At 55.5% G+C, this 13,636-nt stretch overlaps 5 protein-coding genes across 5 annotated transcripts; 3 read left to right on the forward strand and 2 right to left on the reverse strand.

The window, feature by feature from the left end:
- Nucleotides 1-437: 437 nt before the first annotated feature.
- On the forward strand, nt 438-1,518 carry BO66DRAFT_386047 (cytochrome b561 domain-containing protein; the record flags this gene model as incomplete). Its single annotated transcript, XM_025646168.1, has 4 exons — nt 438-727; nt 795-829; nt 898-960; nt 1,024-1,518. The coding sequence occupies exons 1-4, from the start codon at nt 589-591 to the stop codon at nt 1,516-1,518; spliced, it is 732 nt and encodes a 243-aa protein (XP_025498014.1). The 5' UTR covers nt 438-588.
- Nucleotides 1,519-1,975: 457 nt separating this feature from the next.
- On the forward strand, nt 1,976-3,855 carry BO66DRAFT_396402 (putative serine--tRNA ligase DIA4). The gene has a single exon (XM_025648457.1). It carries the CDS (start codon nt 2,001-2,003, stop codon nt 3,594-3,596), a length of 1,596 nt encoding a protein of 531 aa, XP_025498015.1. The 5' UTR covers nt 1,976-2,000; the 3' UTR covers nt 3,597-3,855.
- Nucleotides 3,856-4,484: 629 nt separating this feature from the next.
- On the reverse strand, nt 4,485-6,592 carry BO66DRAFT_246582 (uncharacterized protein). The gene is made up of 2 exons (XM_025642910.1): nt 5,811-6,592; nt 4,485-5,756 (listed from the first exon to the last, which is right to left on the reverse strand). The coding sequence occupies exons 1-2, from the start codon at nt 6,342-6,344 to the stop codon at nt 4,593-4,595; spliced, it is 1,698 nt and encodes a 565-aa protein (XP_025498016.1). The 5' UTR covers nt 6,345-6,592; the 3' UTR covers nt 4,485-4,592.
- Nucleotides 6,593-7,463: 871 nt separating this feature from the next.
- Nucleotides 7,464-10,088, forward strand: BO66DRAFT_361571 (Zn(II)2Cys6 transcription factor). The gene is made up of 3 exons (XM_025645045.1): nt 7,464-8,139; nt 8,193-8,733; nt 8,792-10,088. The coding sequence occupies exons 1-3, from the start codon at nt 7,692-7,694 to the stop codon at nt 9,801-9,803; spliced, it is 2,001 nt and encodes a 666-aa protein (XP_025498017.1). The 5' UTR covers nt 7,464-7,691; the 3' UTR covers nt 9,804-10,088.
- Nucleotides 10,089-10,783: 695 nt separating this feature from the next.
- BO66DRAFT_246595 (Pkinase-domain-containing protein) lies at nt 10,784-13,631 on the reverse strand. The gene is made up of 2 exons (XM_025642911.1): nt 11,368-13,631; nt 10,784-11,314 (listed from the first exon to the last, which is right to left on the reverse strand). The coding sequence occupies exons 1-2, from the start codon at nt 13,552-13,554 to the stop codon at nt 10,970-10,972; spliced, it is 2,532 nt and encodes an 843-aa protein (XP_025498018.1). The 5' UTR covers nt 13,555-13,631; the 3' UTR covers nt 10,784-10,969.
- Between the last annotated feature and the right edge of the window lie 5 nt (nt 13,632-13,636).

The following is a 13,636-nucleotide window of genomic DNA, read 5'->3' on the forward strand; positions in this document are numbered from 1 at the left end:
TTTGTCCTTCTCTTATCTCAATAGCTTCCACAAGATCTCTCAATCAGACAAAGCAATTTCCGGAGTCGGAATTTGCTTTTGTGCTTTTTCTGACTTAGCTGGAATTTATCTATTAACACATTTGTTTTCTTGGATTTTGATCTTATCGAATCGATTTCTTTTCTTGCTTTTTTCTGTTGAACACATGCCAGAATAATACGAGAGCTGGTGAGGAGGGCATCCTGATCAGTTATAGACCGATGCTGAGCAAATCGGAGCCTTTGACTGGATCGGAGTCTTTCGGAGATATTGGAAATTCGGGGTTATGTACAGTAGAACAAACTTGTATTAACTTTACAGTCTATGGATGAGAGTACGTAGCTTTAACTTAGTACTGTAACGTTACTGAGTATAACTTAACTCCAATCTTCCCCGCAGCAATTCATCATTTTCCTCCCCACATTCGTCATGCTCGCTTCGGACTCTCTGACATATAACCCCCTGCCCATTGGCCACTTCCAACACCACCGCGATTATTGATCGATATCCTACCTAGTATACTGCTGAGTTCCATTCTTTGAGCCATACTGCAACAACTCCAACGCCCTCATGGCCTCCGCCACAGGCATCCCCCAGCTGCATCCGGACAGCATCGATTCCCGCGAGGACTCTCCGCTGTTGTCTACTCCCGGCAATGGGCCTCAGTCCGACGACGACAATGCTTCTCTGTATCCCAACCTCTTCCGAGGTGCGTATTCCAGCCATCAAGATAAATCACGAACAACCACTGACTTAACCCTCATTTGAATTTCCAGGTACTGCCCTCGCCGCCCAAGTAGGCATTTGGCTGGTAAGACCCTTCCACCCACCCACCCATTATTAATCATTCAAAGATCCTAACCAAACACCTTGAATCAGATCACCATCCTCGTCTGGACCGGCATCCTCTCGCATCCTCTCATCTTCTTCTCCCCGCACCCAGTCAGTCTCCCCTCCTATCTTCATCGAAATCCATCCATCTAACCCCCCACCGTGTTCGTTCAGCTCCTCAACTCCGCCGCCCTCCTCCTCCAAGTCCAAGCCGCCCTCATCCTCCAACCCACCGCCACCGCCGTCCAGAAACGCCGCGGCACCGTCATCCACTACACCATCCAAGCCCTGAGCGTGCTGGGCTTCCTGGCCGCGTTCCTCATCATCGAGATCAACAAGGGCGACCACGCCCGCTTCACCTCCCCGCACGGCGTGCTGGGGCTGGTCACCTACCTCGTGATCATCCTGCAGGCCGCCGGCGGCGTGGTGCAGTACTTCCTGCCCCGCCAGGTGCTGGGCAGTGTCGACCGCGGCAAGTCCCTGTACAAGTACCACCGCCAGTCCGGGTATCTGCTGCTAGGGCTGGAGCTGGCGACGGTGGCCGCGGCGACGCAGACGACGTACAACCTCAATGTGTTGGATATTCCGCTGTGGGGGGTGCTGATTGGGGCGGTTTTGGTGGTGGTGGGCGTTGGGGCGAGGGTGAGGAAGCATAAATTGGGGTTTTAGGGGTGAAGATCCGGGGAGGATAAAATATGGATTTGGGGGGGGGAGAGGAGGTGGGATGCGGTATAGTTGGTTTGGTTTGGTGCGTTGGGGTGAGGGTGACGAGTGAGTATTTGGGTACAGATTGTTTCTCCGCATAGCATGTATGTATGTACGTCATGATTGGGTTTTTCTAGAGATGTTTTCGTCTTATCATTGACTGGGGTATCCATATCCCTGGTAGTGAAGATTATGTCTGGAATATTGGTCCAAACTCTACTTAGTATGAATTAAATGACGAGTCTTGGTCCTCAGCTATCAAGATAATTAGCTACTGTATATTGATATGAGCAGGTCCACGGCCGCGGGGGCGTAGTGTAAATACCTGATCGGGAAAGGTGGAGCGGGTCAATTCATCAACCCATCGATAATCTCCTGCTGTGCTCTCTTTCTTCCGATCTTCCTTCCTGCTGCTCTCCAACCTCAATCCATACAACCCCCTCTCAATGCCTCCGCCAAATCCCCCCTATATCTGCCTGGGCTGCAGAGCCCTCACTCGCCGCCCCTTCTCCTCCTCCGCCCGCCGCCGCTCCCAGCTTGTCCGCCCGCCGACCGCGCCCAAACCCACCCCCGACGTGAAGCACATCCGCAAAAACCCCGAGCTATACGCCCAGAACTGTCGCGACCGCAACTACCCAGCCCACGCCCAACACCCCTCCACCATCCAGCAGTTGTATGACGAGATCGGCGAGATCGACGTCAACCTTCGCGCCCCGCGGTCCCAGATCAAGAAACTCGAGAAAGCCATCGCGGAGATCGCCGCCGCTCAAGCAAAGAACCCGGACGATGCCACCTCCCCCACCGAACCAAGCATCTCCCAATTGCGCGCCGAGGCGACCCAACTGAGAAGCGAGTCCCAAGCCCAGCTCACGCGGCAACAGACCTGCGATGAAGAGATGCAGCGGCTGGCGCTCTCCCTGCCCAACCTGTCCTCGGCCGACACGCCCATCGGCGACGCCCCGACCCTCATCTCCTACCTCAACTTCGACCCGGCCTCCCCACTGCCCGACTGGGCTTCCAACCCCGACCCGACGCGGTCGCACGTCCACATCGGCACCACGCTGGGCCTCCTGGACTTCACCAGCTCGGCCACCACCACCGGGTGGGGCTGGTACTTCCTCACCAACGAGGGCGCGCTCCTGGAGCAGGCCCTCATCCAGTACGCGCTGACCGTGGCGCGCCGCCACGGCTGGAAGCCCGTCTCCCCGCCCTCGATCGTCTACTCGCACATCGCCGACGCGTGCGGCTTCCAGCCCCGCGACCAGCACAACGAGCAGCAGATCTTCACCCTCGAGCAAGCCGACAAGGACAAGGAGAACGGCGCGAAGCCCCAGCGCGCCCTCGCCGGCACCGCCGAGATCCCGCTCGCCGCCATGCACGCCGGCCGCACCTTCGACTCCGCCGACCTCCCGCTGAAACTGGTCGGCCCCAGCCGCTGCTACCGCGCCGAGGCCGGCTCCCGCGGCGTCGACACCAAGGGCCTGTACCGCGTCCACGAATTCACCAAGGTCGAGATGTTCGCGTGGGCCGACGCGATCGCCGCCGCCGACGGGTCGTCTTCATCCGACGACCTCTTCACCGAGCTGCTGGCCATCCAGACCGAGATCCTGCACTCCCTGGGCCTGCCCGCCCGCGTCCTGGAGATGCCCACCTTCGATCTGGGCGCCAGCGCCAGCCGCAAGCGCGACATCGAGGTCCTGTTCCCCTCGCGGCTGCGCAGTGCGGCCCCCGCCGAGGGGACTGTCGATGGCACCGATGCAACCGCATCGCTCGAATCCGCCTGGGGCGAGGTCACCTCCGCCTCGATCTGCACGGACTACCAGAGCCGCCGCCTCGCGACCCGGGTGCGCGACGGCAAGGCCCAGAAAAACAAGGCCCCCACGCGGTTCGCGCACACCGTCAACGGCACCGCCATGGCCGTCCCCCGCGTGTTGGCCGCGATCCTGGAGCATGGCTGGGACCCCAAGCGGGAGGTGGTGGTCGTGCCGGAGGTGCTACGGGGGTGGATGGGCGGGATCGAGGTCATCGGGAAGCAGAAGTGAGCTTGCCTTCCGTCGGTAGGTAGGTACCTAAGCTAGTTACCCTCAGCCTTGTTGGCTCATGGTATGGCTCTGGGAGCTGTGCAATGAGATTCCGGAGGTGAATGCAAGGTAGATGTATGATTATGTTATGTTATGTGTATGTGTGTGTGTGTATTGTGAGGACCCCTGTTCTCTCTCTCCTCTTTCATAACTACACAGGAAGGAGTCCATGCTCTATGTAAATTATATTCAATGTACGATAAATGAAGCTTGACGAGTGCGTGTGTCCCACTTAGCCGGTTCCGGCCGTGTACCTTAGACATGTAGATCCGATAAGGAGAGCCATCCTGCTACGGTCCACGCAAGAACATACATAGCAAGTGACCACGCAAACCTCTACCTACAAATGGAAGAAAGACCCTTGGGCTTGGGTGCGTTAACCCAATGGTATAAATAAATCTTGATCCCAGGATCCAATTTATCTTAGTTGTCCCCATTCCTCTTCACTGTAACATCATCAATCCAACTAGTGCCCACCACCTCATCAGGAAGAGGTAAGACTATTCCAAGCTCTGAGCAAAACGCCCGAAGAAACAAGACGAAAAGGAACCCCGTAGCTTGCATTTGTATTCATAACTTCATAGCACATTCACTAGGACTAGGACTAATTGGGTTTTTGGCGAGTGGACAGCATCATCGTTCATTCATAAGGAAGGGGAACTTGAACAAGAGGGGGGGGGGACACCAGAGGTTCAGAAAAAGACGTAAAGAAAAAAGAAAGAAGAAGAAACCAAAACAGTAGACGTGAACCTCATATCCGTTTATATCGTTAATCCATCCAGCATCGACCATCAACCGTGCAAAACTATATTCATGAACCGGGTATCGAAAGCAACCAAAACCAATGGGAAGTAAAGCATGTGTAAAAAGGGAGGGGAGGAGCTTCTCAAGTAGAAAAGTAAAATTGCGTGATCGTTTGTCGCGTGTCGAGTCGTTGCACTGGGTGTGATGGGTGGATCACTCCCATGGAATATCCTCATCTTCGACCTTGGTGCAGGTCAGGTATGGTAGTCCGCTGCCCTCACTACTATGGCCAGTACTGCCGCTGTCTTTCAGGTCCAACTCCAGAAAGTTCCGCATCAGGGGCTTGACGATCTCGCGGGCCAGCCGTTTAATTTCGTCCATCTTCCGCTCAAACCGTTTCATCACCTCGCGGTTGTATAGGGCTTCCGCGGAGGGGGTGGGGTGGACTTTGAGGAAGCGCTTGAGGTCATCGTGCGGCAGGTAGGCTTGGGTGGAGGGGGAGCCGATGAGGCGGTAGACGCGCGCGGGGGAGTATGGCGGGGAGCTGGACGAGGAGGATGACGAGGGGAGGTTGGCGGTGGATCGGTGGTGGCTACCATGGCTGTGGCTGTGGCTGTGACTGTGGTGATGGCTGCTCGGGTTCGTCGAGGTGTTTTTGAGGATGGGCGGCGGGGGCGGAGTGGTGCTGTCGACGAACCATTGTCGAAACAGGGAAACGGCCAGCCAGTCGAGGTAGGCGTTGGTCGGACTGACGCGCTCGCCGCGCGAGGTGGTCAGGGTGAGTCGGAGCAGCTTGGAGTCGACGCGCGCCTTCAGGTCTTCGAGGTCTTCGACCTTGTCTTCGATGATGTCCAGGACCGCATTCGGGAGCGGCGAGTAGCTGCCGTTGCGCAGGTGCGGCACAGCAGCCGGCCACTGGCCGACGACGTGGATCAGTGCCTCAGAGAAGATGACGCGACTCCGCGCCATGTAGCCCAGCTTGAGATAGCTGGGAGGGTACTTGGCGATCTGCTTGAAGAGCCGCGATCCGAAGCCCAGCAGATGATGGTCCACCCGTGGTCCGGTGACCGGAAGCGCATCGTACATGTCCGCCAGGGAGAGCAGCGCACGGCACTCGGAGTAGGCGGTCGCGATGTTGACGCTGTTGATCGTCGGCGGGTAGTTGTAGAACATCCGGAACAGGTTGTCGTAGTCCCGGATGATGGGGTCCACTGGCGGGTTGGAAGAGCTGTTCCTGTGCGGTAGAATCACGGCCGACTGCATCCCGGCCAGATTGGCCATCGATCGAACAAATCCCGTCTGCGTGTTCGATGGTTTCGTCACCGACGGAGGATACTGCCCGGGCTCGCAGCCAAAGGCGCTGGAGTAGCTCGGCGGCTTGACAGCAGATCAGCCAAAGTCAGCTGCAATGGGAACAGGCGGCATACACACCTTTTGTACGAGGATCGGCTCCTCATCCTCGGCCTTGTTTTCCCAGTCGAGCTCATATTTCCAGCGCCGTTTCTCCGGGGACCAGGACGACCCTCCACTCTCCGATTGAGCCAGGGTTGAGCCGTTAGACAACGAAGAGGTGTCCTCGCTGATTCTGGACAGGACCCCTGGGTCTGGATTGGATGGCCGAGGGGGGGCTTGCGGTGACCACCCATCCCGAGTGCTTGCTTCGAAAAACCCAGAGCACTGCGTCAGTATGAGCCGGTGAAGAAGGTAGCGTTGCTCCTGTGCCCCCGCGCGGATTACGATCTCCACATCGCCGGTATGAGTGAAAATGGGGAATTCGTTCTGGGGTTGATGGGTCAGACCGCCATGGTGAGAGCGACTGGAGCGATGTCGTCGGCTGGAATGCGAATGGCGGGAGGTGGAGGAGAGCGTGCTTTGCGCCGGTAAGGAGCGATCGAGAACTTGAGCCTGAGAGACCATGTCGATGGAGGTGACCGTGGAGGTGGCTTTGGAGGACCTGGTAAACATCGTCTGAGCGAACCGCGCAGTGACCCAACAAATCCCAACTCTCGAGCGGCGGCTGTGTCAATCAAGGACCAACAACACGCGCACCGACTAGGGAGGGGTTTCCCGAATGCGAGAGGAATGCTGAGCGATGCGCGACAATCACCGATTTGACCGGCCAAAAGGGATGTGGCTGCGAAGGTCTGTGAGTGGCGGCGGGTTTACCGTTGTTGATCCCCCGCGATCGCGATAACCACACGGACCACCTCGCGGATATAATTTCTTGGGAGATAAAGACTAGAATGTTAGGGTACGATGGGATAATGAAGAGCAACGAATTTTCTGAAGAAATGAGGAAAGCGATTCACTCTGAGCGAGACTCAGGGCCAGTCCACTTCATGCGACAGGGGGAGGCAGCCAAAGCGCGCACTGGTGTAGCCGCTGCTGCAGGTGAGGGTGAAATGAATAGTAGATCGGCAAACAACACAAGACTGGTCTGACGGGGACAGGTACATTGCAAGTCAACAGAAAGCAACAAGCACTACTAGCCACCAAGGCTCATAATCCCAGGCCAAGTCGGCAGCTTCCCCTGAAGGTGAAGGTGAAAGTGAAAGTGGTGAAGCCAAAGTGAAGGAGTGAAAGTGCGGGAGGCAGGGAAATCATGGATGGAGACGATGCTGACCGGATTGGCTGGTGAGTTTGGTTGGCTGGGGATCACGGGTGGGTGGCTGCATCGCTACGGAGTGTTATGAGTACGGTACTTAGTATAATCCATCTGACCCCTTTTTCTAAGATTCCCCTTGAGTCCCTGGCTTCGCTATTCTAAAACCCCTCAAGTTTCTCTCTTCATCTCTTCATCTCTTCATCTCTTCATCTCTTCATCTCTTCATCTCTTCATATTTTGACCTTGATAAAGTATTCCAACACCAATACAACGAATGTTGTTTGTTTGGCTTGTTTGTGCCTCTGCCGCAGTCTAGCCTGATCCGGCTAGCTGTTTTCAATCCGGTCCGTCCATTGAGTCAGATGCCCTCCACCAATCAATGAATGGATGGCATGGCACCTTCTCCAGGCTTCTCGAGTCTCGCCCCGGCTCTTCCTCCGAACTCAACTCCTGTCACTTACGATGAATCATGCGAATCATGCAAAGCCTACCATCGGGTGTTTCACTAACCCACAAGCAATGCTTCTAACTACAGTCTTCATCCTTGAGATCGATTTTCAATGATGTCGAGCGTTGTTTCCAGATCCCCCCGTTTCGAGTACTCCGTTCTTCCACTGCACCACGGACCTGTCCCACCCCCGCTACGCCAATTCAGTGACCAACCTCGATTGCGCACAGCCTTACATGCGCACGCTTGAAGGGGAACAATGACCCAAGGCTGCTATACTTGCCGCCGTCGCCGGATCGTATGCGACAATGGTTTGCCCACCTGTCGCAAGTGTCGCGATGCGGGGAAGGAATGTCTGGGCTATCAGAAACCCCTCGTCTGGGTGAAGGGCGGCGTTGCCAGTCGCGGGAAAATGATGGGTCGCAGCTACGACGATGTTGTGAAGAGTGCTTCGAGTGCAAGACGGGACAATGGCTCCAGCTCTTCTTCGCCAGCTTCGACAGCGTCACCCGACACAATCGGCCCTGCACTTCCGCACGACACCGACCATGTTGAGATGTCGCACGAATCCAACGACCTGGTGATGGCCGATAGCCACGTAATACAACGCACCCCTCAGCTTCTTGACTCTGTCCCTGCGCCCTGGGGTCTGGTGGATCCATTGTTCAAGGATTTGGACAGCTTTTCCAGACAGTACATCATCCACTGTACGTGATGAACATTCCTTGGACCCCAGGTTCATGCTGACCCGGAGTCAAAGTCAACCAGTACCTTGCCAATTATCTTACGCTCTATTCAAACGGCCAAAACCCGTTCCGCGACTTGACTCCCCTAGTCGGCGACTCCTCCCTACTCGCCCACGTGCTTTCAGCCCTGGGTGCTTTACACTACGCCATTCTAGCCAACGAAGATTTCTCTCCGGGACCCTGGAGCGTGGAAACTGCAGCCGCAGGAACATTGCTCTCGTCGGAGGACGTAGAGAAGGCTGTGATCGGGTCCTTGTCGCGCCGACCGGCCTCGAAAGTATACGAACATTTCCTCGGATTCAAACAGCGTGCACTGCAGCGATTGTCGCAAGACATCCAAGATCCCGTCATGCGCCATGACAACCGAACGCTGGCCGCGATCATGTTACTTGCGTTGATGGATGCGATTGAATCCGGCGACGGAGCCTGGAAGTACCATCTTGAAGGAGCCAAGAAACTCCTCAAAGGCCGCCAAGAAGGCGATCACCCAGATGGCCCGGCAACCCAGGGGCTCTTTTCCTGGTTAGATGACTTTGCGATAGATGGCATCCTCATGTATGTCGACTCTAAATCTCCGCTATTCTGTTTCCTGCTCTCATCTGACCCTGTCCAGTATCCAACTGATGGGCTCTACGTTGGCCCGCCCCGGCTCCCTCACGCGACCCTTCTACACCTCGAACATGGGCCCGGCAGTCCTCAAGCGACTCGAAGAGACCTCCTGGGTCGGCTGCCCCGGCTACCTCCTCGAAGTGATCTTTCTCATCCACGCGGGTCTCTACATGGAACATGATGACTCCCAGGGACCTGACGACAACAACCAACCCTCCTCCCCTCCCCACCTCCCCAAAATGGTCTTCACCTCCCCCCACCTCTCCGCCCATGCCAACCCGCTCCAATCCCCCGCCGCCCTTCTTGCCCACATCCAAGCCTTCGACCCCGCCGCCTGGGCGCAATCCATGCAAAGCTTCCTCCACCTCCCGGACCTCTCCATGCGCACCGCCCTCGCCACCATCTACCAAGCCGCCGTCTACCTCTACGCCAGCCGCGCCCTCTCCCGCCCGCGCCTAGCGGCGAATCCGTCAAGTCCGCCCCGCCACTTCGGCCTCCCCGCCGACCACGGGGCCGTCACCGACCTCCTCATCCGCCAAATCGCCCTCATCCCCGTCGCCGACCCGCACTTCAAGTGCCTAATCTGGCCCACCTTCATCGCCGGCGCCGAGTGCGCTGACCCCGCCCTCCGCCCGTTCCTGCTCGACAAGCTCCGCGCCCTCTACTACGACATCACGAGCGTCAACGTGCGCAACGCCGCCTGGGTACTGAGTCTGATGTGGCGCAAGCGCGATCAGAGGGTCGAGGAGCGGCGCCAGCGGAAGAATCTGCGGCGCCAGCAGCGGCAGCAGCAGGCTGGCTCCTTTTCGGCCAATCCCTGGGCATCTGTCGCGAATGCGCCGGATCCGACAAATCCTTTCACTACTAATCCTAATACCGGTACTAATGATCACGATAATGTTTATAATAACGAAGAAGATGTTGATGACGATGACCACGACGACGACGACGATGATGGCGATTTCGATTGGATCCAGGAGCTGGATGCTTCCCGGATTGACTGGTTGTTCATCTAAGCTCTGGCTCTGGCTCTTGCTCGTGCTCTTGGTATGAGCGGCTCGGTAACCTCACAGTGCTTTACTGTACTACTATATCGGATGGGTAGTTTCGGCTCAAGAAAGGGAACGCCGATCGAATTGGGTATGAAGAAGGGAAATTCACCTATCTACCTAGGTAAACCTAACATCCTACTCACCAGCTGTACATAACTATCCTCTGGTTCCGGAATCGATGAGGAAGGGGAGCATTTATGACACAAGCCTTGTACATACGATAGCGGCGTCTCGGATGCACAAATTATTACACCAGAGATTTGGAATGTATTTGCATTTGAAGGTACTATTATCGAGTTCCCCGTCTTGAATATGGAGAGGGGGTTTTGATAGCCCTGGGAATATGGGTGATCAAAGAGTAAAGAGGGCGGCCAAAGTGAAGCCAGAAAGAAAAAAGAAACCTAAGTAAGCTCCGAGCCAACACCGGATCCTGTCGCTGATCAACAACAAACCCCTTGAACAAGATAAAAAGAGATTAGAAATTTGATTTGATAACTCCCAGCGAGAAGGTGCACTCTATGGCACTGTCTTTCTCTCTCGTCTCTCCCACCAACAATCAAGATCTATTGATCTCGAGATCCTGGATCTCGCCAGGTCCAAAGGATATATATCAGAATGAAATAAAGGAAGTATCGCGCAAAATAGATTGATGCGATCGAAAGTGGTAAACGGGCCAGATGAGGGATATATATGCATACTCCTTCCCATCTAAATGCAACAATCTCAACAAGAGAAAGAAGAAAAACAACGCTCATCATTGCAAAGATGCAGGCAAAAAGTCACACACAAATGAGACCACATCACAATTCTTACACGAGATGCAAACAAAGGAAAATCGACGAGTCGCTGGCTAGAGTGTACGACTGGGTCTCCCGCGATAAACAATAGCCCAAAGCAAGACCTGCTAAGTAGTAGCAAAGAGAAACAGAATTGCCAATCGCAGCTGCGGGAAACACTCAGGGATATCAAGCAAAACACGCGCACGAGTTATGTTCCAAAGACAAGAGGAGAGTTATGTGTGCGATCCTGCGCAGTGGACAGCATCCCAACTTTTCAGGGAATGGAGAGAAAGTGATGGAGAAGAGATCGGGGAATGAAGTTTGAGTGAGAGAAGAGTACGTGAGAAGGGCCTAGAAGACCGCCGCAAGGCCGTTCTTCGAATGGCGTCGGCTGAATCGCTTCTTCCCTTTAACCGAATCCGTATCGGTTGGTGGTTGTTTGACCAAAGTGGCACGGCCCGTGGGTGCGCTTTCTTGCTGGAGTTCTGAGCTCCGGTCCAACGTATTAGCATGGCTAGACAAGCCGGATGACAGGTCGCGGAAGGCGTCATCTGAATATGAGCCATTCCCCTGTTGTGACAAAGCCATCTCTTTGGCTCGGTCCAGAGTATCCAACCACTCCTGAGTGGACATGGCGGTCGTTCCTACGCTACCAGATGACGGCTTGGGATCCTCAAAGACATAATGTTTGTCACGCTAGACGTTTGGGTTAGAGACCAGACCCATCTTCACTAAGAGATTGCACTTACCGTATCCACTACCCAACAAGAGGTCCCCTTAGCGTCTGTTGAGGTCCGATATGTTGTGCCCGGAGTAAGAAGAGACAGTTCCAACTTCGCTTTCTTCTCATCGCCGCCAGATGCTGCCATGATGATCCGACCAGAGGAGGTCACCATGACTAGGCGCTGACGCTTCTTGGTCGTGCTGCCACCGAAGAATCGCGAGAATTTCCGAGGCGCTTCGTATTCACCGCCATTCTTTGAGACTGGACTGTGGGCAGCGGGAGAAGACAAAACGACCAGGTTGCCGAGTTTGAGGATCCGTTCATTGGTTTTCGTCAGTACGGGCGACCATTCGATGTCCAGCTGACTCGGCGGCGGGAGTTCGGTCACTAGTCGAGGAACAACCCGTTGGCTAGCGTTATTGCTTACGGAGGCTGCATTGATGCTTGCGGGATAGCTCTCACCATTGCCGCCGTTGTTGAGCTTAATGGGCTCGCGCGGGGGCGGAACGTATGCCTTGAGACGAGGCGCCTTCCGCTTCCATAGATCCGGACCCCAGGTGATGCCCTGGAAAAATTCGTGGTTCTTGATGTGCTCGATCGGCAAACGACGCGCCGGGTCCAGTACCAGCAGGCGTTCGACTAAATCGCGAGCGATCGCAGGGAACCCGGGAGGAAACTCGTAATCGAGCGCGACGATCTTTTGGAAGGTTTGATACTCGTTTCCAGCCTTAAAAGGAGGCCGCCCCGCGAGAAGTTGGAAGATGATACAGCCAAAGGCCCACAGATCACTTGCCTTGCATGCATTCTTGTCTGTCAGGAGCTCCGGGCTGACATACTCTGCGGTGCCAACAAAAGAGCTCGCGCGTTCATCCTCAGGAATTTCGGTCGCATCGAGCGGAGGCATCCCGCTGGAGTTCGGGCTCGGTTTCCGTTGACTTTTGAGAATCTTGGCCGTTCCGAAGTCGGTGATTTTGATGTGCATCTGACCGTCCAGTAAAACATTCTCCGGTTTTAAGTCTCGATGGATGACGCCACGTCTGTGCATATAGTCGATCGTGTCTAGGATCTGGGCACCGTAGAACCTCGTGCATTCTTCATCGAAAGTAGTCATGCGCTTCAATACCCCCAGCAACTCGCCTCCCTTGCAGAGATCCAAGACGAAGTATAGGGACCGTTCGTCCTGAAATGTGTAATACAACCGAACAATACCCGGGTGTTCGGTGAGTCGGTTGAGAGTGTCCTTCTCGATGTTGACATACTTGACCTTCTTCTCCTTGATGATGTGTCGCTTGTCCAAAATCTTGATCGCGTATTCCTTGAGTGTCTGACGGTCCGTGCCCAATACGACGGTACTGTACGAGCCTTCCCCGAGCGTATGAGCGAACGAGAAATCGCGGACCCCCTTTTTAATATAACGCGCGACCGGTTTACCGTTGGCGTCAATTTCCTGCCGTACAGCAACAGCCGCACCCCGATCTTGCCAATCTTCACTGCTCGAGCTGGGACCATTCTCCATGGCATACGGGGAACCAGTCGACGGACCCCTGTGGGCGCGAGAGGGTTGACGCATGACCATTGGTGTATTTCCGGGAGGTAATTGTGCCGTGCGGTACGACCGATCGTTGTGATTGTTATCGCGTATGGGGACACCCGCTTGGTAGGCCGCAGAGCCTCCGCGAGACTCCGCCCGAGCCAGACTTTCAGAGGCGGAAGACGCGGCGGAATCGGTCCGAATTCGATATGAGCCTTCGCGAGCTGCCAGAGTGGAGGTGGACCCGTTCGCGTAGAATGAGGAGAGTGGACGGGAGGAGGACTGCGGACCGGGGTTGGGTTGCTGCGAAGGCACATAGGAGGAGTATTGAGGCGTCGCTTGTGAAGGTTGCGAGGGTTGCGGCTGTGCAGGGTCTGAGTATGGGCTGTATATCGAGCTCCGACTCTCAAAGGTCCTCGTTGAGGGCTCGACTTGTACCGCGGCGAGGGCTTCTTGGACTTCGGAGCTCGAAGGAGGTGCTGACGGTCGGGGAAGATAGGTAGAGGAGGCACTTTCTGGCCGTTCGGAGGTTGCGGGATCGCGTACCAGGTCGGAGTCTGCTATTGAAGCAGCGCCGGCGGCAGGTGTTGATGCATCTTCAGACGAATGCAACGAAGCATCATCAGGGTTGGCAATGCGTAGTCCTCCCAAAGACTGGGAGAGACTGAGATCCCCATCCATGATGATAAATAGGTGGTTTGATTCTCAAGCCCACCTATTGCAGAGTAAAAGGAGAGGAGGATTGGAGGGGGGGGAGGGGGAG

The sequence above is a fragment of the Aspergillus aculeatinus genome (assembly GCF_003184765.1).
Source record: "Aspergillus aculeatinus CBS 121060 unplaced genomic scaffold BO66scaffold_87, whole genome shotgun sequence".
In the NCBI taxonomy this organism is placed as follows: domain Eukaryota; kingdom Fungi; phylum Ascomycota; class Eurotiomycetes; order Eurotiales; family Aspergillaceae; genus Aspergillus; species Aspergillus aculeatinus.